This window comes from Phyllobates terribilis, unplaced genomic scaffold (genome assembly GCF_046119375.1).
Source record: "Phyllobates terribilis strain yellow unplaced genomic scaffold, ASM4611937v1 Scaffold_11__3_contigs__length_659146591, whole genome shotgun sequence".
In the NCBI taxonomy this organism is placed as follows: domain Eukaryota; kingdom Metazoa; phylum Chordata; class Amphibia; order Anura; family Dendrobatidae; genus Phyllobates; species Phyllobates terribilis.
The window spans coordinates 130029874-130057828 of NW_027362771.1; the positions used below are offsets into that span (position 1 = coordinate 130029874).

At 41.7% G+C, this 27955-nt stretch overlaps 1 protein-coding gene across 1 annotated transcript in view; it reads left to right on the top strand.

The window, feature by feature from the left end:
* Positions 1-27955, top strand: part of PTPRQ (protein tyrosine phosphatase receptor type Q) — an 814679-nt gene that overhangs the window by 689686 nt on the left and 97038 nt on the right. Inside the window, exons 47-50 of the mRNA XM_073651596.1 lie at positions 3002-3188; positions 8858-9102; positions 24223-24289; positions 25926-26084. Of these exons, the coding sequence (XP_073507697.1) occupies positions 3002-3188; positions 8858-9102; positions 24223-24289; positions 25926-26084 (658 nt within the window). The remainder of the gene's footprint in view (positions 1-3001; positions 3189-8857; positions 9103-24222; positions 24290-25925; positions 26085-27955) is intronic.

The following is a 27955-nucleotide window of genomic DNA, read 5'->3' on the forward strand; positions in this document are numbered from 1 at the left end:
GCAATAAATCACAATCTCACTGTTAAAATAACTGATTCCTTGTGCACGTCCAGGAGACACTTTAACGTGTAATAAAACAAGTTTCTCAAACTTTGGCAGTGACTTTAAGAGTCCGATTAATCATTTGAGGGTTTTTTTGCAGTTACTTTTTTCTTTTTTTGCCTTTTGGTATTCTCTGAGGTTTTTTTTGCACCGAATTCTTTAAAATGGCACACATGATTCACGAATTTTAAGCAAAAGAAAAAAGGTCTTTATTTTAAATGTTAACTTTTTTGGCAACAATGCTCTGCTAAATGTAGCAAAATTTGGGCAAAAATAACTGGAAAACAGAAAAACAATCAGGTTGGAAGGTTTAGTAGGGGGGGACATGAGTACATTTACAACTTTTTAAAAAGTCGCATTTGGTGAATCAGCCAAAAACATCTGGAATCCACAAATTCCGCCCACAATGCCAACATAAAAATAAAACAGGTGACACATATAAAACTGACTTCCAAAAAGGTGCACATTCAAAGAAGAATTGGGCATAAATGAAAAAAAAGGCCAAAAACGTAACAAAAAAAAAGTCGCAACTGCAATAATGAATTGGTCACTAAGTCTTTCTCGTAGGACACATTCACACATTCAGTAAATAGTATTTGACATCAGTATTTGTAAGCCAAAACCAGGAGTGGAACAATCAGGGGAAAAGTATAATAGAAACACGTCACCACTTCTGTATTTATCACCCACTCCTGGTTTTGGCTTACACATACTGACCAAATGCTGAACGCGTGAACGTTGCCTTAGGCTTACTTTGATTTATGCCAGGGACTCATCAAGTTTTTGTTTGTGAGGCTCCGATGTGATGTGAATACGTCCTAAAGATAATTAATAAGTCACAGTCAAATATAATAGTCTAATTGTTTTTTGGGAGCAATAACTGCAATAACACTCCTTGGAGTAAGGCACTTTAAGGCTAGGGCTACATGGCAACATGTGTCTTGTGACACTGAAATCACAGTGGTGCGCTGCAACATCGCATTTAATGATCAATAGCAAATAGGTGGGTGTCCGACACACAGCGCCCCCACTGATCAGCTCCATTCAAAATGTAGTGGTCGCTGCCGGCCATTGCTGCTACTGTGCATAGCTCTTGTTCGTTTGCATAGAAGCTGAGCGGCAATTGTCATAGCGGAGGGAGAAAAAACAACTGATCGGCGTGAGGTGTTGGACCCCCACCTATCTACCATTGATGTCCTATCCTGTAGATAGGTCACCAAATACCTACGCCCAGCCAAACTCTTTAAAATAGCAGATTCCATATGGAGCACACCATTACATAAGAATTAGCACCTAGCACTCAGGTCAGGAGCTTTAGGGATTTGTTTTATTATTTTACAGGAAGCCATAAATCAGGATTAGAGCTTTTTCTTTACACAACCTGTTTTAATAAGTGGACCACAGGCAGTTTAGTGTGTGGATCACTGATGAGATGAATTCAAGATGAAGCTCAGTTGTCGATATAAAAAATAAAAATGACACGCTTGTATTTGTAAACTAAAGGTTGACACTAGTGGTCTTAACATAAAGGGAATGTCTGTTTAGTGCATCAGAGACAAGCAGGGAAGAGGATAAAGCAGTGCATCTGTTAGGGATGAGCAGTCCAAAAATCTTAGCAGCTGCACTTAATATACATTTCCCCCAGAGGAAAGCTACCGTACAGCTACCTAATCATCAACTATTCTAAAACATGTTGAAATTATATCGTAAAAACGTCTGACGGGGTAATAAGCAGTATTTCAAAGTAATTCTGTGATTTTAGGTTACGTATTTATGACAAACCTCCCTGTCTGACAGTTGTTTGGAACTTTTACTTATTTGGTAGATTGTTTGGTTTCATTGGGTGGTACGTTTTTAAAGGCATCGTCTGGTTTAGAAAATTAATTTTTTAATTATCCTATGATAAAATTCTTAAGTAAAGGCTTTTGCCTATGGTTTGAAATAGAAAATAAGTCGAAAGAGTGTCTCTGGATATAATAATTGATCAGTCACCAGATTCACATCATACAAACTGCATACATTATTAAAGAGGTTGTCCACTACTTTTACATTGATTCCTATTCTTGGGATAGGTCATCAATGTCTGATCGGCTCGGGTCTGACACCCGGCACCCCTGCCGATCCGCTGTCATTGGTGTCAGCGGTGCCGGCCGGAAGTACTCACTTGCCAAGCTGTTCTGTCTTCTGATAATGGCCGAGGCTTGGTACTACACATGTGCCTCCTATTCAAATCAATAAGAGGCAGATGAGCAGTACCCTGCGGCGGCCACTACCAGAGGACGGAGCAGCTCGGCAAGTGAGTACTTCAGGCTGGTGGCCGCTGCCAACACTGATAACAGCTGATTGGTGGGGGTGCCAGGTGTCAGACCCTGGCCGATCAGACATTGATGATCTATTCCAAGGATAAGAATCAATGTAAAAGTTGTGGACAACCTCTCTAAGTAGATATCTTAGACTTAATTAGACCTGGTGTACTTACTTTGAAAATTTTCCTGCTTAATATTAAAATAATTCCATTCTGACATGGATTTTCAATATACAACTTGCAGCTACACCAGCTTCATCAGGTCTAAGAGATCTAGATCTAATAATCTAGATTTAATAGTGTATGCAGTTTACATTGCAGAATCTGTTGACAATCACTGTTCATTCATTGCACAGTCATTAAATGAGAGCGGTGTAATGCTGAATTTCTCTTGTGGTCTTGCTGCAAAGTGAATTTGCACACAACTATGTATCCAGCTCACCATGACATTTTAATAAAGTCCACCAAGTGTCGAGAATATGTAGCAATAGATAAAGAGCAATATGTATAGAGTCCCAGCATTTAATATTTCATAAAATTAAGGTTTTATTAGGTATCTAAAATGGTAAATCACACCAGGCACAGAACTAATGTGATTCAGGCTTAGCAGTCTTTAATGTACATCATGTGAATTTGTCTTGTGTTTTTTTATAGGTCAATAATGTGGACTATTCAAAGGAGTTTATAAGGTGGAGTAACGAAAGTAGGAATATTGAAGTCATAGGTCTGAAGCCATTTACCAGCTATTCCATAATAGTCATCGCCTTCACTGGAGATCTAGATTCAGCTGTTACAGAAGGGAAGCCAAGCAATCCAGTGACTGCTACCACTCTAGAGGCAGGTATGTGTATTTTATGTGGCAGGATTTTTTACAAAAAAATCCTGCTACTACTTCTTGTATGGAAATGCTATTTTTCAGGTACTTCTGCTCTATATACAGTGGGGGGGGGGGGGGAAGTATTAGTCAGCCACCAATTGTGCTAGTTCTCCCACTTAATTACCCTAATTTAGTCACTGTTTTTGCCATAAATGTATAATGCCCCTAAAGATTACGCCTAGACTCTTCCCACTTCTCTAGCTTCACACACAGAATCAGCACAATCTCATGTACAGGACACTGTTATAGTGAATAGAAGTAATGCACAAAGCATCAGAACAGCAGCGCTAGCAGTAAAGATTATCCTTTACTACTCCTCACTGAGTAATGAATGGATGGATGTATGGATGAATGGGGAGAGATGAAATAATTGATATATATAATAGAGGGAATACTGCAAGGTGTATATACATTACACAAGGTATAGAGAAAGGTATGTGTAAATCTGGTGTCCTTCGACAGCTCTTTGGTCTTCACCATAGTGGAGTCTGGAGTGTGACTGAGGTTGCTGACAGGTGTCTTTTATACTGATAACAAGTTCAAAAATGTGCCAGTACTACAGGTAATGAGTGGAGGACAGAGGAGCCTCTTAAAGAAGAAGTTACAGGTCTGTGAGAGACAGAAACCTTCCCCCAAAATTTGAAAACAATTTCTTTCCAAATCAGACAATGTGATTTTCAGGATTTGTTTTCTCATTTTGTCTCTCATAGTTGCGGTCTACTTATGATGTCAATTACAGGCCGCTCTCATCTTTTTAAGTGGGAGAACTTGCACAATATGTGGCTGACTAAGTACTTTTTTCCCCACTGTACATGATTATGTATAGCTTAGCATCACAAGTAGGGATGAGCGGACCTGTGGAAGTTCGGGTTCTGGTACCCGACCGCAGTTCAGGTACCAGAGCTGTACCCGAACTTGAAACTAAACCCGAACCCCATTTAAATCAATGGGGACCCAAACTTTGGAGCTGGAAAATATCTCTTTCTCTCTCCAGACTCCTGAACTGTAAAATGGACTTCCAGGAGAAGTCTGTGTTTGGAGTTTGGGTTCGCATATCTCTAATCACAAGCATACTGAACAATACATTTTTTATCATTTATAAGGAGCACTGCACCATATGGAAATGTACATACTGGGCCTCTATATTTTCAGTGATACTTTTCAAAGTGAAGCCTAAAGGGTTTTTGTTAAAAAGAAAAAAAAAGAGAGAAAAAAGGAAACCTCAAACTTCTCCCTTCACAGATGAACAAAGTACCAAAAACTCAACAAAACAGGTGCTAATGCAATAATGAATCTGGCCATAAAACTCAACATTCAACTGAAATCTGTTAATGTAACTGGCAGCAACTGTTCAATTCTACCAAAGGGGAAACAAAACAATGGGCTGTGTATGTGCAGCAACGAGTGAACACCTTCCTTGTTGTGACTGTTTGCTCTGCTCCTGCTAATAGATTGGGGTCCTAAACAGCTGAACTCCCCCACCGACCTTTTTTTAAAAAACAGAATTCCTTTATAGAAAATTCCCAATTAGGGAACAGCAGGGTTTACCCCTATTACCTAATTACAGTGCTGCATATGCAATTTATTGCTGGTTTGTAGAAACGTCAATGTTAAGGAAAAGTTCCCAGCATTATTGTAAAATTAGCATTTTAATAATTTAGTCCACATGTTATAAATAATTAAACTAGAGTGAGAAAAAATTGGTGTAAACAAGCAGTAGTAACCCAAAATGAAGTAAAAAAATAGGCAGTCTGCATGCAAAAAAGTGAAATATTTATTATATACAGTATATGGTGAGCAAAAAAGACATTAAAAACATTTCAAAAGCAAGAAAAAGAGAGGAAATGATTTTTTTTGTACATAAATAAATCCCCATGAAAATATATGGCGATAAGAACAGATTTTCTATGAGCCAAGAGTCAAAAGCAAAAATACAAGTGGCAGTATGAGATGGCTATAACAAATCAACAGATCAAAAGTATATGAAGAGTACAAAATAAATATAAATATATAAATACCAAGTGAGGAAACCAGATTGAAAATTAAGCATGTAACCTGTTAGAAGTAACCCTACATAATTAGGGAAAGAGAAAAAAAAACACATGTTATGCCATCATGTGGCTTCTTCAAGGGTAAATCAGCAGTACACCAATAATAGCTATACAGCCACGGCTGAAAGTGTTGGCACCCTTGAAATTGTAGAAAATTAGGTATTTCTCCCAGAAAATTATTGAAGTTACACATGTTTTGTTATACACATGTTTATTTCCCTTGTGTGTATTTGAACAACACTAAAAAAAGGCAAATTGGACATAATTTCACAAAAATCTTTAAAAATGGGAGGGTCAAAATTGTTGGCACCCTCAACGCAATGCTCGTTCAAACTCACCTGTGGCAAGTAACAGGTGTGAGCAATATGAAAATTATACCTGAAACCAGATGAAAAGGGGAGAAGTTGACTCATTCTTTGCATTGTGTGTTTGTGTGTGTGACATTAAGGATGGAGAACAGAAAAAGGAGAAGAGAACTGTCTGAGGACTTGAGAGCCAAAACTGTTCAAAAATATCAACAATCTCAAGGTTATAAGTCCATCTCCAGAGATCTTGATGTTCCTTAGTCTATGATGCGCAACATGATCAAAAAGTTTACAAACCATGGCACTGTAGCTAATCCATTGACATCCATGGATGTGGACGGCAGAGAAAAATTGTTGAAAGATTGCAACGTAGGATAGTCCGGATGGTGGATAAGCATCAACATAAAAAAGCTAGAATGCAGTTTGCCAAAATGTATGTGAGTAAGCCAAAATCCTTCTGAGAAAAGCGTCTTGTGGACAGATGAGACCAATATAGAGATTTTTGGTAAAGTACATGATTCTACTGTTTACCGAAGATGGAATGAGGCCTGCAAATAAAAAAACACAGTACCTACAGTCAAAAAATTGTGGAGGTTTAAAGATGTTTTGGGGTTCTTTCGCTGCCTCTGGCACTGCACATGCAAGGCATCATGAAATTTGAAGATTACCTAAGGATTTTGGGTCACAATGTAGTGTCCATTGTTAGAAAGCTGGGTTTGTGTCCTAGGTCATGGGTCTTCAAGCAGGACAATGACCCCAAACTTACTTCAAGAAGCACCCAGAAATTGATGGAAACAAAGTGCTAGAGAGTTCTGCAGTGGCCAGCAATTAGTCCGGATCTAAATCCCATTGAACACCTGTGGAGAGGTCTTAAAATTGCTGTTGGGAGAAGGCACCATTCAAATATGAGAGACCTGGAGCAGTTTGAAAAGGAAAAGTGGTCTAAAATTCCAGTTGAGAGGTCTTAGAAGCTTGTTGATGGTTATAGGAAGCAATTGATTGCAGTTATTATTTCCAAAGGGTGTGCAACCAAACATTAAGTTGAGGGTGCCAACAATTTTGTTCAGCCCATTTTTTTGAGTCTTGTGTGAAATTATGTCCAATTTGCCTTATTTTCTCTGTCTGTGTTGTCCCAATGCACACAAAGGAAATAAACATGTGTATAACAAGACTTGTGTAATGGCAATAATTTTCTGGGAGAAATACTCTAATGTCTGCAACAATTTCAAGGATGCTAACACTTTCGGCCATGAATGTACATATAGAACACTTAATTGATTAATATGCAAACTAATGGAAATACCTTGAGGCATAGATGTAATAAGTATTGAAGGAGCAGGTGAGGATATACACTGGCGCAGTGTCAAGGTGTACCGCACTGCTGGAAATGATGCAGCCCAAGATATTAGCTTAGATCTAAGCTACCTGCATTGCGCTTATCTAAGCTACCTGCATTGCGCTTCACAATGGAACGCAATGCTGTAAGTGACATTATTGTGTCTAGGGTGTATGGCACAGAACCTCTATTTATTGGTGGTGCCAGTCCAGTCAATAGTTAGACTAGTCGAAATTGCACACAGTAAGTGTTGAGCATTCTAGTCTAGCCGGCCAATATCATGTTATAGTGCTGAGCTGGTAAATAGTGGCACATAGGCAGAAGTACAAGGTACATGTCTGAAGTGGGGGAAGCAGTAAGTCGGTTAGACTTTGGGCTTCCAGGGCAATAGCACAGAGGCAGAAGATGCCCAAAGTCAGCTACAGCCACTCAATTGTGTGATTTAGGAAGGAGGGGGAGCAGTAAAGAGACAATAATCACTCTTCTAAGGCCGTGATATCAGCTGGCTGGGCTATATTGCTTAGCACTAAGGTCATACCTTTCCGACTAGTGTAACTAACTAGAATATACTGTAGCACCACAATATTAAAATGTTAATTTTACGATTATTCTAGCAACTTTTCTTTAACATTAGGGTTGCTAAATGTTAATTTGTTAAATGATGAATACAACACTGCAATTAGTTAATAGGGGTGAATCCTCCTGTGGGGTTCCCTTTAACCCCTTCCTTACATAGGACATAATATATATATCCTATGTTGAATTTCCATGTTTGTAATGGGCTAAGAAACTGAATCTGCACCTTACCTGGTAGATGCATGCTACATCTGCATGTTACACAGGTAGCAATTGCCTATAACAGCAGCAACCAGCAATAGCTCTGGTCGCTGCTATTTAATAATTTAAACTGTGCTGTTAATAATTTACAGTGACATTTAAATAATGCAATTCCTGCACTCATGCACTTGCTCCCATCGGCCTACTGCAATGCTATCGTGAGCCTCTGAGGGGTAGTCATGCCAGCCGGAGCCCATATGGATGCATCTTAGTTCTCTTGTAAAAAAAAAAAATTTTTCTATATATTGCAAAACTGTACTATTGCAGTATATAGTACAAACAATCAATTAAATATTGTAAAAAATATGATCACTTGCATCATCTTCTTTTCCCTAGTTAAAAATAAAGAATACAAATTGAAACATTAGTATTGTACTTTTTCAATCACCACATCTCTTTGAAAAATGCAATAAAAGGCAATAAAAATGTTGTATTTACCACAAATTGGTATCAAGATAAATGTCAGCTTGTCCTTGAAAATTAAAGCCTTTTTGCAGCTCCATGGATGGAAAAATAAAAAAAATATTTTGGGTCTTAAAAAATGATGACACAAACCAATTTTTTTTTTACAAATTTCCAAAGCATTTTTTTACCATTTAACTAGAAAAAATAAGTTTTTTTTCTCCATAATTGTACTGACCTGAAAAAATCTTGTTAGGTCATTTTTACTGCACAATGAATATTGTAAAATCAAAATAATAAGAAAAAAAATGACAGAATTGCATTATGTTTCATCATTTCACTGCACTTGGATATTTTTCTTGTATTTCAGCTCATTATAAGGTAAAGTGATGGTGTTTGGCAAAATCACAACTTGTCCCACAAAAAACAAGTCTCAAAATGGCTATGTCAATGGAAAAATAAAGTTATGACTTTTTGAAAGAGGGGAGGAAAAAACTAAGCATAATAATGAAAAATGCCCATGACTTGAAGTGGTTCATATTTGTTTATATCAATACTGTTCTGTATATTATAATTGAATGTTTTTATACAAGCAACTAAAGGTTAAATAAGACTGATATCCCTTAGGCTTAACTAGTCATATTTTTAACATTTTTATTTGTTTTACTAAAGTAAAAATTGTGTTATAATACTTTCTTTTAGTGCCAAATGATCCACCTAAAAACATAACAATTCAGAAAATTCCAAATGAAGTGACCAAAGTTCAGATGACCTTCATACCTCCAGCTGAGCCTAATGGAAACATCCAAATGTTCCAAGCACTGGTGTATAAAGAAGATGATCCCACAAAATCTCAAATCCGCAATCTAAGTATTATTAAAAAAAATGATGAATCTGTAACTGCAATAATAGAAGGGCTTAAAGGTGGATATACATATAACATCAGTGTAAGTGATCATGGCACATCTCCACATATGACTGCTGTCAGTCATGTACTTTCATCAATTTTCAATATCCATCATATACTAAAAGAAGGTTAATCATTTTCTCAGCTTTTTTTGTTTATTTTTCCTGCTTTTTGTAACAGTTGGGGAAATACGTATTTGAAGACTGAGTGATATCTGTGAAAAAATAATGGCCTTCCACAAGAACGATAATAACAGTGGAATAAAGGCTGTGAAACTCAACATTTTTTAAAAAAGAAATTTTCATTTGTGAGACATACAGTACAGACCAAAAGTTTGGACACACCTTCTCATTTAAAGATTTTTCTGTATTTTCATGACTATGAAAATTGTACATTCACACTGAAGGCATCAAAACTATGGTGTGCCCTGTCAGGTTTAATAAGTGCGATTTCTTGCCTTATAAATGGGGTTGGGACCATCAGTTGTGTTGTGCAGAAGTCAGGTGGATACACAGCTGATAGTCCTACTGAATAGACTTTTAGAATTTGCTATTGCATCCGGTTTGCGTTTAGTTGGACCATCGTTTATTTTTCAACAGGACAATGATCCCAAACACACATCCAGGCTGTGTAAGGGCTATTTGACCAAGAAGGAAAGTGATGGGGTGCTACGCCAGGTGACCTGGCCTCCACAGTCACCAGACCTGAACCCAATCGAGATGGTTTGGGGTGAGCTGGACCGCAGAGTGAAGACAAAAGGGCCAACAAGTTCTAAGCATCTCTGGGAACTTCTTCAAGATTGTTGGAAGACCATTTCCGGTGACTACCTCTTGAAGCTCATCAAGAGAATGCCAAGCAGTCATTAAAGCAAAAGTTGGCTACTTTGAAGAACCTAGAATATAAGACATATTTTCAGTTGTTTCACACTTTTTTGTTAAGTATATAATTCCACATGTGTTAATTCATAGTTTTGATGCCTTCAGTGTGAATGTACAATTTTCACAGTCATGAAAATACATAAAAATCTTTAAATGAGAAGGTGTGTCCAAACTTTTGGTCTGTACTGTACATTGTTTTATGCATAGCATTGTATACATGGCTTTTTATCATTAGCACATCTACTACAGTGCTTGTAAACAGCGTCGGACTGTAGTACCTTGGGCCCACCAGAGAAAATCATGCTTGGGGCCCACTATGCAGCTACATAGAAATAAATACAAGACCACTAATTGTGTGGTAAAACATGCTAATATTAGGGTATAAAAAAAGTAGTACACTTCCTGTCACACTAGGTATGGAGAGAACCCAGCGCATAACGACGGGAAAAGGGGAGGGAGCTCTACAACTGGGGAAATGGAGAATGGAGACCCCTAAACAGCTCTAAACAACAAACCCTAACTCCCTTATAGACCCTAAATAGGTTCTGCACCTATCGCCGAGCAGTAAACCTGGCCCTAGCTGACCCTAAGGCTAGGCCCTATTTAGGGAGCGGGAGGGGAGAGCACTGAGGCAGCCCTACTACCAACTAAAGTACACACAGGGGAAACAAACAGGGAATTACACTTAGATCCAAGATGACACCGGAGAAAGCTCAGCAACAATCCACGAAGGAACTCCAAGTTAATTCTAGCCGACTACTAGAATACCAAGCCTGATTAAGTATAACATGCTATCACCAGAAACTCTTTGAGGATCTGAGTGTATTTAAGGACACAGCAAGGAAGTGCTGATTAACAGCGGAAAGGTGAGGATACACAGGGTCCTAAAGGGAAAGGTATAATTCCCAAGCAAGGTGATAATCACCGCTGGTTTCTAAAGAGAGAGGAAACACAATGTTATGCACACGCCCGGACTGACTGGCGTGTGCGGGAGTAGTGGTTCCACTGGACCATGAACCGGAGAGTGCCTGGAGGGGCGTGACTAAGTATCTGGCCGATCCGACCAAGGTGGCACGACAGCATACGACGCCAGTGCACCAGGGAGAAACCGGGCAGAGGGACCAGGTGCTACTCCAGGTCAAACTCCGGACACGGGGGTTGACCCACACAGGGATTACTGGAACAGGCAGGTTAGGCTGGCACAGACTGGTGGATATAAGCGAACACGGCAGGTATGCAGACGGGTGGATACAGGCGAGTATGCAGGCGGGGAGGTACTGGCCGAAAGGACGGGCTGGAGCACAGAGAGGACAAGACTCAGTACAGACTGGGTCACAGAAACAGAACCGCAGATGCGGTAGCCAAACACAGCAGAGAGGGAAAGAGCAGAGCAGGACGGGACTGCCGGAGCAGCGAGCACAAGCAGAGCAGGACAGGACTGCCGGAGCAGCGAGCACAAGCAGAGCAGGACGGGGCTGCCGGAGCAGCGAGCAGATGCAGAGCAGGACGGGGCTGCCGGAGCAGCGAGCAGAAGCAGAGCAGGACAGGACTGCCGGAGCAGTGGGCAGATGCAGAGCAGAAACCGCAGGAGCGGCAAGCAAGGCAAGAGCAGAGTGGAAACCGCAAGAGCGGCAAGCTAAGCAGGAGCAGAGCGGAAACCGCAGAGCGGTAAACAAGGCAGGAGCAGGGCGGAAACCGCAGAGCGGTAAACAAGGCAGGAGCAGAGCGGAAACTGCAGAGCGGTAAACAAGGCAGGAGCAGAGCGGAAACCGCAGAGCGGCTAAGAAGGCAGGAGCAGAGCGGAAACCGCAGAGCGGCAAACAAGGCAGGAGCAGAGCGGAAACCGCAGAGCGGCAAACAAGGCAGGAGCAGAGCAGAAACCGCAGGAGCGGCAAGCAAGGCAAGAGCAGAGCAGAAACCGCAGGAGCGGCAAGCTAAGCAGGAGCAGAGCGGAAACCGCAGAGCGGTAAACAAGGCAGGAGCAGAGCGGAAACCGCAGAGCAGCAAACAAGGCAGGAGCAGAGCGGAAACCGCCGGAGCGGCAAGCAAGGCAGAGCAGGGGGGACAGGGCTCTGTTCACACGGAACAGACAGGAAGAGAAAGGCAGAGCCAGATACCCACAGGGTACTTGCAGTGAAGTAGCGAGTGGACCACAAACTCACAAACGGGAGTACAGAGACAACAAGCAGGAGTTAGGTACGAGTTCAGACTCTGCAGAAAAAGGAAGGGAACGGACATAGAGGCAAAACAGGTAAAGGATAGGAGAGAGTTCAGACTGGAACTGAGTGTACGGAGGAGACCGACACTGCAGCGGGATACAGGAGCGGGTCTGGGAATACGGCCCCCAGAGAGGCGGGACGAACAGGCAAGGAGCGTGTTCAGACAGGACAGACAAGATACAGGAGCGGGTCTAGGTAATCGGCCCCTAGAAGGCGGGAGGAACAGGCTAGGAGCGTGTTCAGACAGGCCTGGAAATACAGCCTCCAGGAGAGGCAGCAGGCAAGAGTACACAGACAGGACTCCGTTCAGACACGGGAACTGATACCGCAAGGCAGGAGACAGACAGGACTCAGTTCAGACACGGGAACCGATACCGCAAGGCAGGAGACAAAGACAGGACTCAGTTCAGACACGGGAACTGATACCGCAAGGCAGGAGACAAAGAAAGGGACCTGGCACCTTCAGAGTGCAGCACACACTGAAAGAAAACACTATGCTCAGGCAGGGATAGATGGGAGCAGCTGAGCTATATACCAGGTAACAGACAGCAATAGGCTGAGGACGCACAAGGGGTGTGACCCACAGCAGGTACAAAAGCAGGAAGTGATCGGGCGCCGCCCTTAAGCAGCAGAAACAGACACAAACAGACAGCATGGAGGGAAGCCAGAGAGACATTCTGGACTGGAGACCAAGTGCGCGCTCTTGCACAGTGGGAGATGGACCACCATGCAAGGACGCCGCCAGGTATGTTACACACAAACAGGATCAGGGAGAAGTTTGGAAGGCCAAATGCAGCGACCTTCTATAGTCGGACATGTATGACTGTCTGTCAACCCTGACACACCCGTGACACTTCTTAGGGTTCGCTAACATCTGCGTAAATAAAATCGCGAGTGTCATGTGTATATCATTCCATATGTCATGTGAGTGCTGTGGGAGTGTGTGATTTTTTTCTCACCTGGCATCCGTATGTCATGAGTTTTTAACATCATCTCTTACATATTATAATAATACTCAATGTAAATTAAATCTAGTTTTCATTAATAATAAAGCAATCTTATGTAAACATATGGCTAGATGATAGAAAGATATCAGATTGCTAACATAATAATAATAATAAATATATCTATATATATTATATATCATTATATAGAAAGATAGAATAGATAGATAGACATGATAAACTTCCACCCTTTAGTGCCTTTTATGTGGCATTAAAGGGTGTTTAGCCTTGTTTAATCTAATAAATAAATAATTTAAAAGAAAGATGTGGGTTCCCCCATCATATTTGATAACCAGCAAAGGTAAAGTAGACAGTTGCAAGCTGATATTATCAGTCTGGGAAGGCACATGGTTGTTGGGCCCTTCCCAGCCTAAAAATATCAGCCTGCAGCCGCCCCAGAAGTGGCGCATCACATTAGATGCGGCAATTCTGGCGCTTCGCCTTCGCTCTTCCTGATTGCCCTGGTAAGTGTTATGTTCTGCTACCAGAGCTAAGGAAAGAGAGGAGATCTGTCCCTACGATAGAACTCAGCTTAATCCCTACGATGTAACAGGGGACCTGATCCTGCGATCAGACCTGCTAAAGTCCTAAGCTAGTCTGTACAGAGACCTATAGATGTGGGGAAGGAATCCCTACAAGTACTAAGGACTGGGAGGAAAATGGGAAACCTCCTAACAGAAATAGTAGCAGACAGACGAACAAACAAAATATATAGAACAAAGAGGTCCGTAGACCAAGCAAACTAACAGAGTTAGATACAGAGCACAGGCTAGCTAGAAAGTAGTTAAACAATGAAGTCCAGCAAAGCCAGAAGGGCGGAGCAGGCTTAAATAGGCCAACAAGGTCATGTGACCAGCAAAGGAAAAAAAAACTAAGAGCAAGGTTCTAACAGTACCCCCCCCCTTCTAAGAGGATCCTCCGGATCCCCTAGGACCAGGCTTATCAGGAAATCTCCTGTGAAACGCTCTGATAAGTCTGAACGCGGAAACATCATCCGACCTCACCCAAGAGTTATCCTCGGGTCCGAAACCTTTCCAGGCCACAAGATACTGCAAACTACCTCTATACAGTCTAGAGTTAAGGATGCGAGAAATTTCATATTCCCCGTCCTCCACCACCAGAGGAACAGAGGCAGAGGCGTCACAATCCGATACAACAGCTTTTTTCAACAGAGAGACATGAAATACCGGATTAATTCTCCAGGAGGTAGGAACCTCCAACCTAACAGCAGATTGGTTGACAACCTGAAGCACCTTAAAGGGCCCTACAAACTTGGGACCCAATTTCTTAGAAGGAATCCTCAACCGCAGATTCCTAGAGGACAACCAAACCATGTCACCAACAGCGAACAAAACCTCCTGTCGTTTCCTATCAAAGTAGTCCTTAGATTTTCTGTTGGCCTCCTGAAGATTACCACGCACATCCGTCCAAACTCTCTCCAAATCACCGGAAAAATTCTCCTCCTCAGGCACGGCAGATTCCAACTTGGAGAACGACCCAAACGACGGATGTCTCCCAGAACAACAAAAAAAAGGCGAACAACCAGCAGAAGATGTATGATTGTTCAGAGCAAATTCAGCAAGTGGCAGAAACTCAGACCACCCCTCTTGATTGTCTGCCACAAAACAACGCAAGAACTGCTCAACATCCTGGTTTTTCCTTTCTGTCTGGCCATTAGATTCAGGATGATATCCGGACGAGAACGATAAATGAACTCCCAACCTGTCACAAAAGGCACGCCAAAAACGAGCCACGAACTGAGGACCCCTTTCAGAAACAATGTCAGTAGGAACGCCATGAAGTCTGACAATTTCCTTGACAAAGGCCTTAGCGAGAGTTTTAGCGCAGGGCAGTTTGACGAAGGGAACCAAGTGACACATCTTGCTAAAACGGTCCACGACCACCCAGATGACAGTAAAACCCTCAGAGGGGGGAAGGTCAGTTATAAAGTCCATAGCCAAATGTGTCCAAGGAGCACTGGGAACCTCCAAAGGACAAAGCAACTCCGCAGCAGGAGTATGTGAGGACTTAGATCTAGCACATATAGTACATTGACGCACCCACTTAATGACTTCCTTCTGCCATCCAGGCCACCAAAAACTGCGACCCACCAGTCTCTTGGTCTCAGAGATTCCGGGATGACCTGCCAACCGAGATTCGTGACACTCAACAAACAAATCTCTCCTAAAGGTCCCAGGCACAAACAACCTCCCATGAGGAGTGTTAGATGGGGCATTCTCCTGTGCTTTAAGAATCTCATCTTCCAAAACGGAGTCCAAAGCAGCTATCACAACACCTTCTTGTAAAATGTTCTCCTCTTTCTCAGCACCGACTATGGGAGAAAAACTGCGAGACAAGGCATCCGCTTTAACATTCTTAGTACCAGGGATGTAAGTAACGGAGAAATTAAACTGCGAGAAAAACAGTGCCCACCTAGCCTGACGGGCATTCAGGCGCTTGGCAGCATCAAGATATATCAGATTTTTATGATCCGTAAGAACCTGAACGGGAAATTCCGCACCTTCCAAGAAGTGACGCCAGTGTTCAAATGCGAGTTTAATAGCCAATAATTCCCGATTACCAATATCGTAATTCAGTTCAGTCTCTGAAAATTTTTTTGAAAAAAAGGCACAGGGATGTAATCCATCCCCGTTATCCTGAGACAATACTGCGCCAACCCCCACAGAGGAAGCATCAACCTCAACCAAAAACGGCTTAGTCACATCAGGCTGCATAAGGATGGGAGCAGAGGTGAACCTCTCCTTGAGATACACAAAAGCTTCAATGGCCTCAGAAGACCACTGAACCGCATCAGCACCTTTCCTGGTGAGATCGGTCAGAGGTTTGACAATACTAGAAAATTTTTTTATGAATTTTCTGTAATAATTGGCGATACCTAAAAACCTCTGTATCGATTTCAAACTAATAGGCCTAGGCCATTCCTGTACACCTTGAACTTTAACCGGGTCCATCTCAAAACCTTCGCTGGAGATAATGTAACCCAAAAAACTAATTCTCTGTACAGCGAACTCACATTTCTCCAGCTTAGCAAAAAGCGAATTGTCCATTAATAACTGTAATACCTCACGTACGCTCCGCCAATGAGACTCCAGATCCGGCGAATAAATCAAAATGTCATCCAAATACACAACCACATTTTTGCCGATCAAAGGTCTAAGGATGTCATTAATAAGATTCTGAAAAAATGCAGGAGCATTAGTAAGACCAAAAGGCATAACCAGATTCTCAAAATGACCCACAGGAGTGTTAAAAGCAGTCTTCCATTCGTCACCCTCCTTCATGCGCAACAGATTGTATGCCCCCTTAAGGTCAATTTTAGACAACCACTTGGCCCCCATTAACTGGTTAAACAGATCAGGAATCAATGGCAGTGGGTAAGGATTGCGTACAGTAATTTTGTTAATCTCACGAAAATCCAGACAAGGACGTAAACCGCCGTCCTTTTTTTTTTACAAAAAAAAATCCAACCGCCACAGGAGACTTAGAGGGCCTAATGTGACCGGCGGCCAAACTTGTCTGTATGTATTCCTCCAAAGCCTTCCTCTCAGGAATAGTAAGGTTAAATAAACGACTTTTAGGAAGAGTCGCTCCAGAGACAAATTCAATAGAACAATCATAGTCTCTATGGGGAGGCAAAACCTGCGATTCCTTCTCAGAAAAAACTCTCCAAAAATCCTGAATAGGAGCAGGCAATTCTCCCCTATCCAAAGCTGCAATACGCCCGTTACAACACTTGTCATAACATTTATGGCTCCAGGATTTAATTTCACTTGTAGACCAATCCAGTACAGGATTGTGAAATTTTAACCAGGGCAATCCCAATATTACTGGAGAAGGCAAGTTATTCAAAACTACCAAATCCAATTTCTCGTGGTGAACACCATTAATAGTGAGAGGAAATTCACAGACCTTGAGAGTAATATTCTTCAAAGGGGAACCATCCACCGAAACCACAGCAATGGGGGATGATAAAGGTTCGGGTTTTAAATTGAGTCTTTCCAAGAATCCCCCATCAATAACATTCAGAGTAGACCCACAATCAACAGAGTTAGATACAGAGCACAGGCTAGCTAGAAAGTAGTTAAACAATGAAGTCCAGCAAAGCCAGAAGGGCGGAGCAGGCTTAAATAGGCCAACAAGGTCATGTGACCAGCAAAGGAAAAAAAACCTAAGAGCAAGGTTCTAACAGTAAGGTGGCAATCAGGGTTTATGTCAGCTGTGAGTTGTCAAAAATCACAGCTGCGATGAAGCCCTGGGGTTAGTAATGGAGAGGTGTCTATCAGACACCTTCATTACTAACCCAGTAATCAAAAAAAAAACACACACACACCAAAAAATATTTTATTTAATGCTAGAACTACCGTATGTTTCATCATACCTATAATTACCATTAGGGGTCATTTTGTCCAACATTCAAAAATACTAACTCTGGAGTAAAAATAACTTTTTTTGCTAATAAATTAAAGAACATTTTCCGTACATCTTTTAGATGTAGTAGAACATCCATCACCCTCTCTATAATCTTTGGTATCGTCAATTATTTTACTATTACTGCTTGATTTTGATTCTTTGGAAATGTCATGAGGAAAATATTCTTCATCAAACTGAGTCTATTTTTTCCTGATTTTCTTCTTCTGACTCATTTTCAGATAAATTCTGAAGGCATTTTAAAATTTTGTTGTTTGTCAGACCCCTCTCCTTACTCATACTTCAAATATACGTTGCAAACGGTGACCTGTAAGATCGCAGAACTAGTCAAATTATGAATGGGGTCAAATTGACCATTTCAGTACTTATAGGTATGAATTGTAAATCTGGGCCCCTGAAAAAATTACAATTCATTTTTGTGTCCTAAAATATACACTACCATGAATAAATAAAAATCACAAAACCCCAGAACTCATTTGTTAACATTTTAGAAATTTAAGAAAAAAAATAGCAAAAAGGTCAAAATGACCCCTCTGGTAGTTTGTGTGAAATAAACACTTCCCCACACTTTCCGTGGTTCACCAGTTTATTAGAAAAAGAAAACAAGCAGGTTCAACGTAGTTCAGGGAATCCAACATAGTGCACAAATGGAAACATGAAAAACATAAAAAGAGAGAAACAGAAACAAGACATTACCCCTCATTCACCAATTCATTAGAAAATAGGGGACCCACGCACTTCCCTCAAAGTTCCCCGACTCATTTGGAGTCTCCACAGGCTTTTAGCGGCAGCCACTCCTGGCTCACGTTCATTTCTCTCTTTTTATGTTTTTCATGTTTCCATTTGTGGACTATGTCAGATTTCCTGGACTATGTCATACTTGCATATTTATTTATAAATTGATGAACCAGGGAAAGTGTTGGGGAGTGTTTATTCAAATAAAGTATTTTTTGGTGCGTGTTTTTTTTTGGGATTACTGGGTTAGTAATAGGGATGTCTGATAGACACCTCTCCATTTCTAACCCTAGGGCTTGATCCCAGCTTTCATTTTTGACAAATAACAGCTGACATCAACCCCAAGCCCCATTACTCGATTGCCACCACACTAGGGAAATTGGGAAGAGCAAAGGCAAAGTGCCATGTAATGTGATGCGCCACTTCTGAAGCAGCTGAGGGCTAATATTTTTTAGGCTGGGAAGGGCTCAATAACCATGAACCTTCCCAGTCTGATAATATCATTTCACAGCTGTCTGCCGCACCTTTGCTGGTTTCATTAAATAAGCGGGACCTTATGTCTATATATCTACAGTATCTGTATACCTGTTCTGGGGATTCTGACTGTGAACTTCCTGTGCTTGGCTAATGAAATTTCTTGGTTCCTTTGAGATGTATGCGTAAAAATCGGACCACATATGGATTGTCCGTGTGCCGTCTGATTTGTTTCTTGCACCCTTTCACTTGCATTGGCGAGTCTTATTCGATATACGTGGCCATACACAGCATGCTGTGATTTTTTTCCTCAACCCGATTTCAGCTGAGGAAAAACTCGCAGATGAACACTACCTCATTGAATAACATTGGTGCTAGTGAAATGCGATTTTTTATCACATTGCACTAGGCATATTTATACATAGAGATGAGCAAACCACTAATGTTATAGAAAGAGCTGGTACCCACATTTTGGTGCAAACTCAATGATAAATATCCCCTGATGGGTATTAACTATTAACCACTAAACCTATGTTTTATAGCACCAGCCTAGTGGATGAGATTTTATGAAATCTAGTCCATACGCTGAGAAAATCCACGGTGTAAATTGACCAACACTGCTGTTTTGACATGAACAATGTGTCAATTTATGCTGCGGATATTCACCACCGATTTCATCCTTTGCAATACAAAGGATCAAGTCAGTGGTAAAAGTGCACCATTATGTAGTAGTAAACGCAGTAATATCTGCACAATATCTGTGGATATTACCGCTATTAATTTGCTGTGGGATTTCCATTGTAGAAATTCTGCAGCAAATATATTAATGTGAATGAACCCGCTAATAATGGTGGGGGGCCTAAATTTATATGTATGACATTGGAGTGATATCAAAAGAAAGCTTTCACTCACATCCCTCCATACACTTTTTTAAGGAAATCTCTCTCTTCCCCCTATAAGGTCCTAACTTTTTATGAAGTGCCTCATTTAGTCAGTAGTGGGGCAAGAAAACTTTTAGTCAGTCAGTGATACAGGAGGAGAAGGTTCAGTCAGTCTGGGGTCATATGGGGAGAGGGACTAAGTCAGACAGGGTGGATATGGGGAGAGGGGGCTCAGTCAGTTAGGGGTGATATGTGAAGAGGAGGCTCAGTCAGTTAGGAGTGATACAGGGAGAGAGGGCTCAGACAGTCAGGGGTGATACAGGGAGAAGGGGCTCAGTTAGGGGTGATACAGGGGGAGATGGCTCTGTCAGTCAGGGGTGACACAGGGAGAGAGGCTTAGTCAGGCAGGGAATATACATGGAGATGGGGCTTAGTCAAGAGTTATACAGGAGAGATGCTCAGTAAATCAGGGGTGTTACGTGGGGAAGGGTGCAGTCAGGGGTGATACAGGGATAGGGGGCTCAGTCAGTCAGGGATGATACAGGGAAAAGTGGCTCAGTCAGGGGTGATACAGGGAGGGGCTCAGTCAGTCAGAGGTGATACATGGTGAGGGAGTGCATTCAGGGGTGATACATGGAGAGGGGACTCAGTCAGGAGTTATACAGGGGGCTCAGTAAATCAAATCAGGGGTGATACACGGGGAAGGGTACAGTCAGGGGTGATACAGGGATAGGGGGCTCAGTCAGTCGGGGGTGATACAGAGAAAGGTGGCTCAGTCAGGGGTGATACAGGGAGGGGCTCAGTCAGTCAGAGGTGATACATGGTGAGGGAGTGCATTCAGGGGTGATACATGGAGAGGGGACTCAGTCAGGAGTTATACAGGGGGCTCAGTAAATCAAATCAGGGGTGATACATGGGGAAGGGTGCAGTCAGGGATGATACCGGGATAGGGGGCTCAGTCAATCGGGGGTGATACAGGGAAAGGTGGCTCAGTCAGGGGTGATACAGGGAGGGGCTCAGTCAGTCAGGTGACACATGGTGACGGAGTGCATTCAGGGGTGATGTGGGAGAGGGGGTACAGTCAGTCATGGGTGATACAGGGAGAGGGAACTCAGTCAGTCAGGGATGATACAGGGTGAGGGGGCTCAGTCGGTCTGGGGTGATACATGGGGAGGGAGTGCAGTCAGGGGTGATAAGGGGGGGAGTACAGTAAGGGGTGATACGGGGGAGGGGGTGCAGTTAGGGGATGATACAGGGGAGGGAGTACAGTCAGGGGTGATATAGGGGGAAGGGGCTGAGTCAGGGGTGATATGGGGAAGGGGTGCAGTCAGGGGTGATATAGGGGGAAGGGTCTCAGTCAGTGGTGATACAGTGTAGGAGGTGCAGTCAGGGGTGATATAGGGGGAAGGAGCTCAGTCAAGGGTGATACAGGGGAGGGGGTGCAGACAGTCATAGGTGAAAGGAAAAATAAGGGAATGGGGCTCTCATTCATCACTAAGTGACTTAGCCCCCTACCCCTCTGTCACACCTGACTAAATGCCCCCCATTTGCACTTACTGTTAGGCTGGCAGGGGGGCCCTCTTTTAATCATTGCAGCTGTAGCAAGCAGCGGTCTATGTCCCTCTGCTGCTTACACTGTGGGGGAGGGTGGCTCATTAACTGAGCTGTGCTGTACAGCCCGGGAGAAGGGGAAGCCTTATCAAGAGCTGCACCGCTCTCTCTGCTTGTTCAATTCAGGGAAGAGTGGTGACATAAAAGCCATCAGGGGGCAACAGGGCTCTGTTACTTACAAATAGTGAGCTGCATTCTGCAGCAGGCGAACGTGTCATTAATGTTTTCAGTGATGTGTGCACTGCTCTTCCGGGTTGTCTAAGTCTGGGAGGAGTAGTGACGTACACGCTGGGAGGAGTCATGACGTACTGCTCGCGGCTCTTCCCAGAGTTAGACAACCCCGGAGGGCAGTGTGATCGTCACTGATGACACTGATGACAAGCTCTTCTGATGCAGACTGCGACTCACTATTTGTAAGTAACAGATCGTTGTTGTGCCCTGATGGCTTTTTATGTCACCTCTACTCCCAGTTAGACAACCGGGGAGAGCGGTCGGTATGCATATCGCTGGCACACATATATACAGTACAGACCAAAAGTTTGGACACACCTTCTCATTTAAAGATTTTTCTATATTTGCATGACTATGAAAATTGTACATTCACACTGAAGGCATCAAAACTATGAATTAACACATGTGGAATTATATACTTAACAAAAAAGTGTGAAACAACTGAAAATATGTCTTATATTCTAGGTTCTTCAAAGTAGCCACCTTTTGCTTTGATGACTGCTTTGCACACTCTTGGTATTCTCTTGATGAGCTTCAAGAGGTAGTCACCGGAAATGGTTTTCACTTCACAGGTGTGCCCTGTCAGGTTTAATAAGTGGGATTTCTTGCCTTATAAATGGGGTTGGGACCATCAGTTGTGTTGTGCTGAAGTCAGGTGGAAACACAGCTGATAGTCCTACTGAATAGACTGTTTGTATTATGACAAGAAAAAAGCAGCTAAATAAAGAAAAACGAGTGGCCATCATTATTTTAAGAAATGAAGGTCAGTCAGTCCGAAAAATTGGGCAAATTTTGAAAGTGTCCCCAAGTGCAGTTGCAATAACCATCAAGCGCTACAAAGAAACTGGCTCACATGAGGACCGCCCCAGGAAAGGAAGCCCAAGAGTCACCTCTGCTTCTGAGGATAAGTTTATCCGAGTCTCCAGCCTCAGAAATCGCAGGTTAACAGCAGCTCAGATTAGAGACCAGGTCAATGCCACACAGAGTTCTAGCAGCAGACACATCTTTACAACTGTTAAGAGGAGACTTTGCGCAGCAGGCCTTCATGGTAAAATAGCAGCTAGGAAACCACTGCTAAGGACAGGCAACAAGCAGAAGAGACTTGTTTGGGCTAAAGAACACAAGGAATGGACATTAGACCAGTGGAAAACTGTGCTTTGGTCTGATGAGTCCAAATTTGAGATCTTTGGTTCCAACCACCTTGTCTTTGTGCGACGCAGAAAAGGTGAACGGATGGACTCTACATGCCTGGTTCCCACCATGAAGCATGGAGGAGGAGGTGTGGTGACACTGTTGGGGATTTATTCAAAATTGAAGGCATACTGAACCAGCATGGCTACCACAGCATCTTGCAGCGGCATGCTATTCCATCCGGTTTGCGTTTAGTAGGACCATCATTTATTTTTCAACAGAACAATGATCCCAAACATACCTCCAGGCTGTGTAAGGGCTATTTGACCAAGAAAGAGAGTGATGGGGTGCTACGCCAGATGACCTGGCCTCCACAGTCACCAGACCTGAACCCAATCGAGATGGTTTGGGGTGAGCTGGACCTCAGAGTGAAGGCAAAAGGGCCAACAAGTGCTAAGCATCTCTGGGAACTCCTTCAAGATTGTTGGAAGACCATTTCCGGTGACTACCTCTTGAAGCTCATCAAGAGAATGCCATGAGTGTGCAAAGCAGCCATCAAAGCAAAAGGTGGCTACTTTGAAGAACCTAGAATATAAGACATATTTTCAGCTGTTTCACACTATTTTGTTAAGTATATAATTCCACATGTGTTAATTCATAGTTTTGATGCCTTCAGTGTAAATGTACAATTTTCATAGTCATGAAAATACAGAAAAATCTTTAAATGAGTAGGTGTGTCCAAACTTTTGGTCTGTACTGTATATATTCACTGTGCCAGCAGATGTCAGTGCCTGGGCCTACCGGAGAATCTTCCAGTCCTCTGGTAGGCCAGTCCAACCCTGCTTGAAAATAATGCATACATCTAGTCATTCCTCCTATATGTCTATAGTTCTGTAACTATAATTTTGTACTTATAGTAAAATATCTACAGAATACATATTCATTTCTATTCTATTCTTTTGAAAGGTATTCTATCCAATGTTGACTGTGACTAAGATTTGAAAAGGTTTTACTGTTTGAGAAGTCCCTGTCCCCCGGCTGTAGTTTGTTTTAGAAAAACAAACCATGCTTTACTCTCCCTCCAAAGGGAGCCAATTAGTCGCTGCAGCCAATTAGTGAGCGCAGCAACTTGTGCTGTCAACTTGTATAGAGCAGCTGAGCTCATTTATTGGCTGCAGTGCTGTCGATGTGACTTCAGCACTGCAAACAATAACAGACACCTGGACCCGGGAATGGTGAGTAAAGCATAGGGTTCTTTTTCAATACAAACTGCAGTCATGGGAGAGGCCAGAAAACTCCTTTAATGTTTTATCCTATTGATTTTCTGATAATATGTAAATAACAGATCACTAGTAATTTGCTCTGACATTATGTTGAGGCTATAAAAAATATCCTTATGATATGTGCTAAAATGTAAAGATTTTTTTGTGGGTTGTCTGCTGCAATGTGAATTAGAAAGATTAAAGTTCACACACTTGTCTGTTATAGCTTGTGACATCATTTCACAATTTCATGCATTATTGTAAGTAAATCCATTTTCTTTGTAGATTTATGCTGTGAATAGTGCTGGTGCTGGACCAAAAATTCAGATGAGAATTACGACTGATGTAAAAGGTAAGATTAAAAGTTTATTTTTGAAGAAGTAATCCTGCTCTGTTTTCTTCTGCATCGGATGTGAATGTGGCCAGTGATGTAGTGTCTACAGATATCTACCAGCCTGCACGAGCTTCAGGTATCGTGTCCTATTCATTAGAATATTCAACAGACAATGTGCTGCTGGCAAGGAAGAGCCTGCTGATATCTGTAGATGTAATGGCACTGGACCTGCTAACCTGCCCCGACATTAAAATGATTCCTATGTTAAAAAAAATATGCGTATTTACATCCATGCACCATTTGCTCATTTCATGTAAAATGCTGACATTTTAGGGGCTTTCTATGTACCTAGCACCCCTACCGATCAGCACAGCAAAGGAACAGAAGTATTTGCTGAGGCAATGGCCATACAGCAGTGACTGCTAATGCCTCTCAACCCAATCAAGTCAATATAGACAATGGAAGCTTCTTTATATTCTCTCACTGTATATCTACTTGTTTACATTTATCTGAACAGTTATTTTCTCCCTACAGTCTCATATATATGAGTGTCTCCATTTCAGCCTTCAGTACTTTGTACAATATGTTATCATATCACAAACTTAAGGGGGTTGTCCATCACTCGGAAAACTCTTTCTCAAACGCCATAGTCCCCTGTGTAAATTAAAAACAGCCTATACTCACCTCCGGTGCCAGCACTGTTCCTGCAATGTCAGTTTCTGGTGTCCCGGGGCTCACTTGACGTTATTATGCCATATGAGCCATGCACCCAATCAGCAGCCACTTCACTTTCACTTCCTTTGGACCAAAATAATACCTGGAATAAGTGGGAGATGTTGCTGCTCTCTGACTTCATTTGGATGTCATTTACATCCAAAGGAACTGATAGGGAAGTAGTCACTAATGGGCTGCAGGGCTCACATGGCATAATAACGTCACGCGAACCCTGGGAGACCAGGTACCAATGAAGCAGGAACAACTCTGGCACTGGAGGTGTGTATAGGCTGTTTTTATTTTGCATAGGGGAACTATGGCTATTGAGAAGGGGTTGTCTGAGTAGTGGACAACCCTTTTAATGCAGGTTTTAAATTTTATTTATCAAGCTTTTGACTACAGGCACTGAGATCAAGGCTTGTAGGGATAAACTGGGACTAATCGTTCAATGGATCATGCTGTGATTTTCCTGTGAATTGGCAGAAATAAAGCTCTATCTACCACCATATTTTTAAATAGTTGAAATCATATCCATATTGAAATGCATTAATATCATATTTAGAATCTATTAAATAAGGATCCAAAATACATCACTTTTTGGCTTCTCATCTAAAACAGTGTTTCTTGACTCCAGTCTCCAAAGACCACCAACATGTCAGGTTTGCAGGATTCCCTTAGTATTGCACTGGGAATAAGGTTATTGTCAATTTCTCAGGCATTGCTCAGTGGGTTTTCCCTATGAGATATCCAAAAGCCACATAAAAAATGAGTTACCAATAAATGTCTTCATGAAATATCACTATATTAATTCTTCACTACACTTTGTTAATCTTTATAATGAATCTTAATCATTGTACGCTTTTCTAAACACTTGAACTTTTGCATATTGAAATATTATATGAATGTTTTCTTTTTGTATTTTCTTGTTTCCCTTGTACAGAACCACCTCGTCCTGTAATGAAACCGGTCCCTATTTATGATTCAAGCGGGAGTGTTATGGCTACCTCGACCACAATTACAATTAAAATGCCAGTATGCTACTTCAGTGATGTCAACGGGCCAATTAAAAAAATTCAGATTCTTGTTTCAGAAATCGGAGGTAAGGAAGTATTCTTCAACAAACTCTTTGTTTTCAAAATATATTTCATGCAGACAAAATCCTGACATTGATTATGTTTCTGCCGTAAAAAGAAAAGTTTTGTGCTTGCAATTTTTGCGGAGTGTTTTTCTTTCTTTGCTTTATAGAAATTTGGCAGATGTTGGATATTTGGAGCTCATACGCTCCAGATGTCACCAGCTGCTAGCTCACAATGGCAGATGTAAATAATGAAATGCAACAGTGTGAAATATACAGGGTGCCAATACTAAAACTGCTATGTCAAGCACATAAAATTCCAAAATATGGCTAAAATGTTTTCAAAGGCATTTTCAGTCTGCACGTGCATCTACTTATCGGCCATGCACATATACAGGTGTACGCCTTTATTATGCTTTTCTAGTGGATCGGTGTAGACTTTGTAGTGTGTTGGATATCAATAGAATGGGCATGTAGTACAAATTATTCTTTTGTTAAAGGCGTACTTTGCTTTTCAGTGAAACTACAAGCTACAAGTATGTTGTCTCTTTATTGTACATTAATATCTCTACCCCTCACTGACAGTTCAGTAACACAACTCAGTGCAAAGTCTATTCATACATGGAAATATGTAATGGAAAACCTAAAATAATTATTATTTATTGAGCAATCCTAAAAAAAAAATTGTATTGATTATTAAAATGCTTCAATGTTTCAATCTGACTGCTGATGATTGAAGCATCGTATCATTTCCATTTTAATCATGTGCCATCCATTGTTTTCTGTGGAGCGCTGAGAGTGGGATCAACTTCACATACCCTTATTAAGCACATTAAAAGGTTTTCAAAATTCTGTTACAGCTGGAATCACACATGCAGTTTTAAAGCAGTTTTTAGAGCCAAAAGAGTAGATATGAAAGAGAGAATAAACATTTGTCTGTCTTTCTATTCTTACATCATTTTTGGATCCAGTCCTGGTTTTTCTCATAAGCTATGTAAAAACTATAAAAAATGGTCACAAAAAAAAATCATGTGTGATTCCAGTCTAAGGGTCCCTAGTCCTTTCTCAACAAAGGGTGTAGAGGTACATTCTATGTTATGTGCAGGTGTCGGGAACAAGCTTAGGAGCTGAGCCTGCTCCATACTAGGCAGGTGCTGAGACAGCACCTTACACCAACAACAATGACAGTAGCAAGCTCCAGTGACTGCTGTTTAATCACTTAAATGCCACTGTGAATCTTTGAAATTGCCCAATTAGATTTCGTAACCTCTACAGCACCTATCACTTAACCCTTGCAACGGGATTGCAGAGAGCAGATAGATTGCTATGGCAGCCAGAAGCCTACTGAAGGTACGTATCACTGTCATCTTGGTGATCCTATGAAGCTGTCCCAGTAGATTAATCCCGGCCTCATGTGGCTTGAGTATGTATGCAGTTCCTTGATGAAAAAAAGCATTTATGCCATTGAATGGTCCTCACGGTTCCCAGACCTGAATCCAATTGAGAACCTCTAAGACATCACCGTATGTATCACTGCATCGTCCTCGGACTATTGCCACAGACTGTTCAGGAGATACACACTACACAGTCATATTATTAGCTGCTGAGATGAAATTCTCGCAAATTTGATCTATATTGAATTTCAATCTTTTACTTTGATTTTTAAGGTGATTGGGAATCCAACCCTCAACTAGCTGATCTTGGTTTCGATTGACCATTGGGAAGTCATTTTGTTCTTAAGAGTTAAACAATTTTTATCAATAAAAATATTCAGCTTGAATCTTTGATTCATTGAGATCCAATGTGTGATTCAAGTGTTCTTTTGGAGCAGTTTATATGTGAATAACGATACCAGCACTTTCAATAAGGAGCACCTAGTATGCTCCTTACAGTAG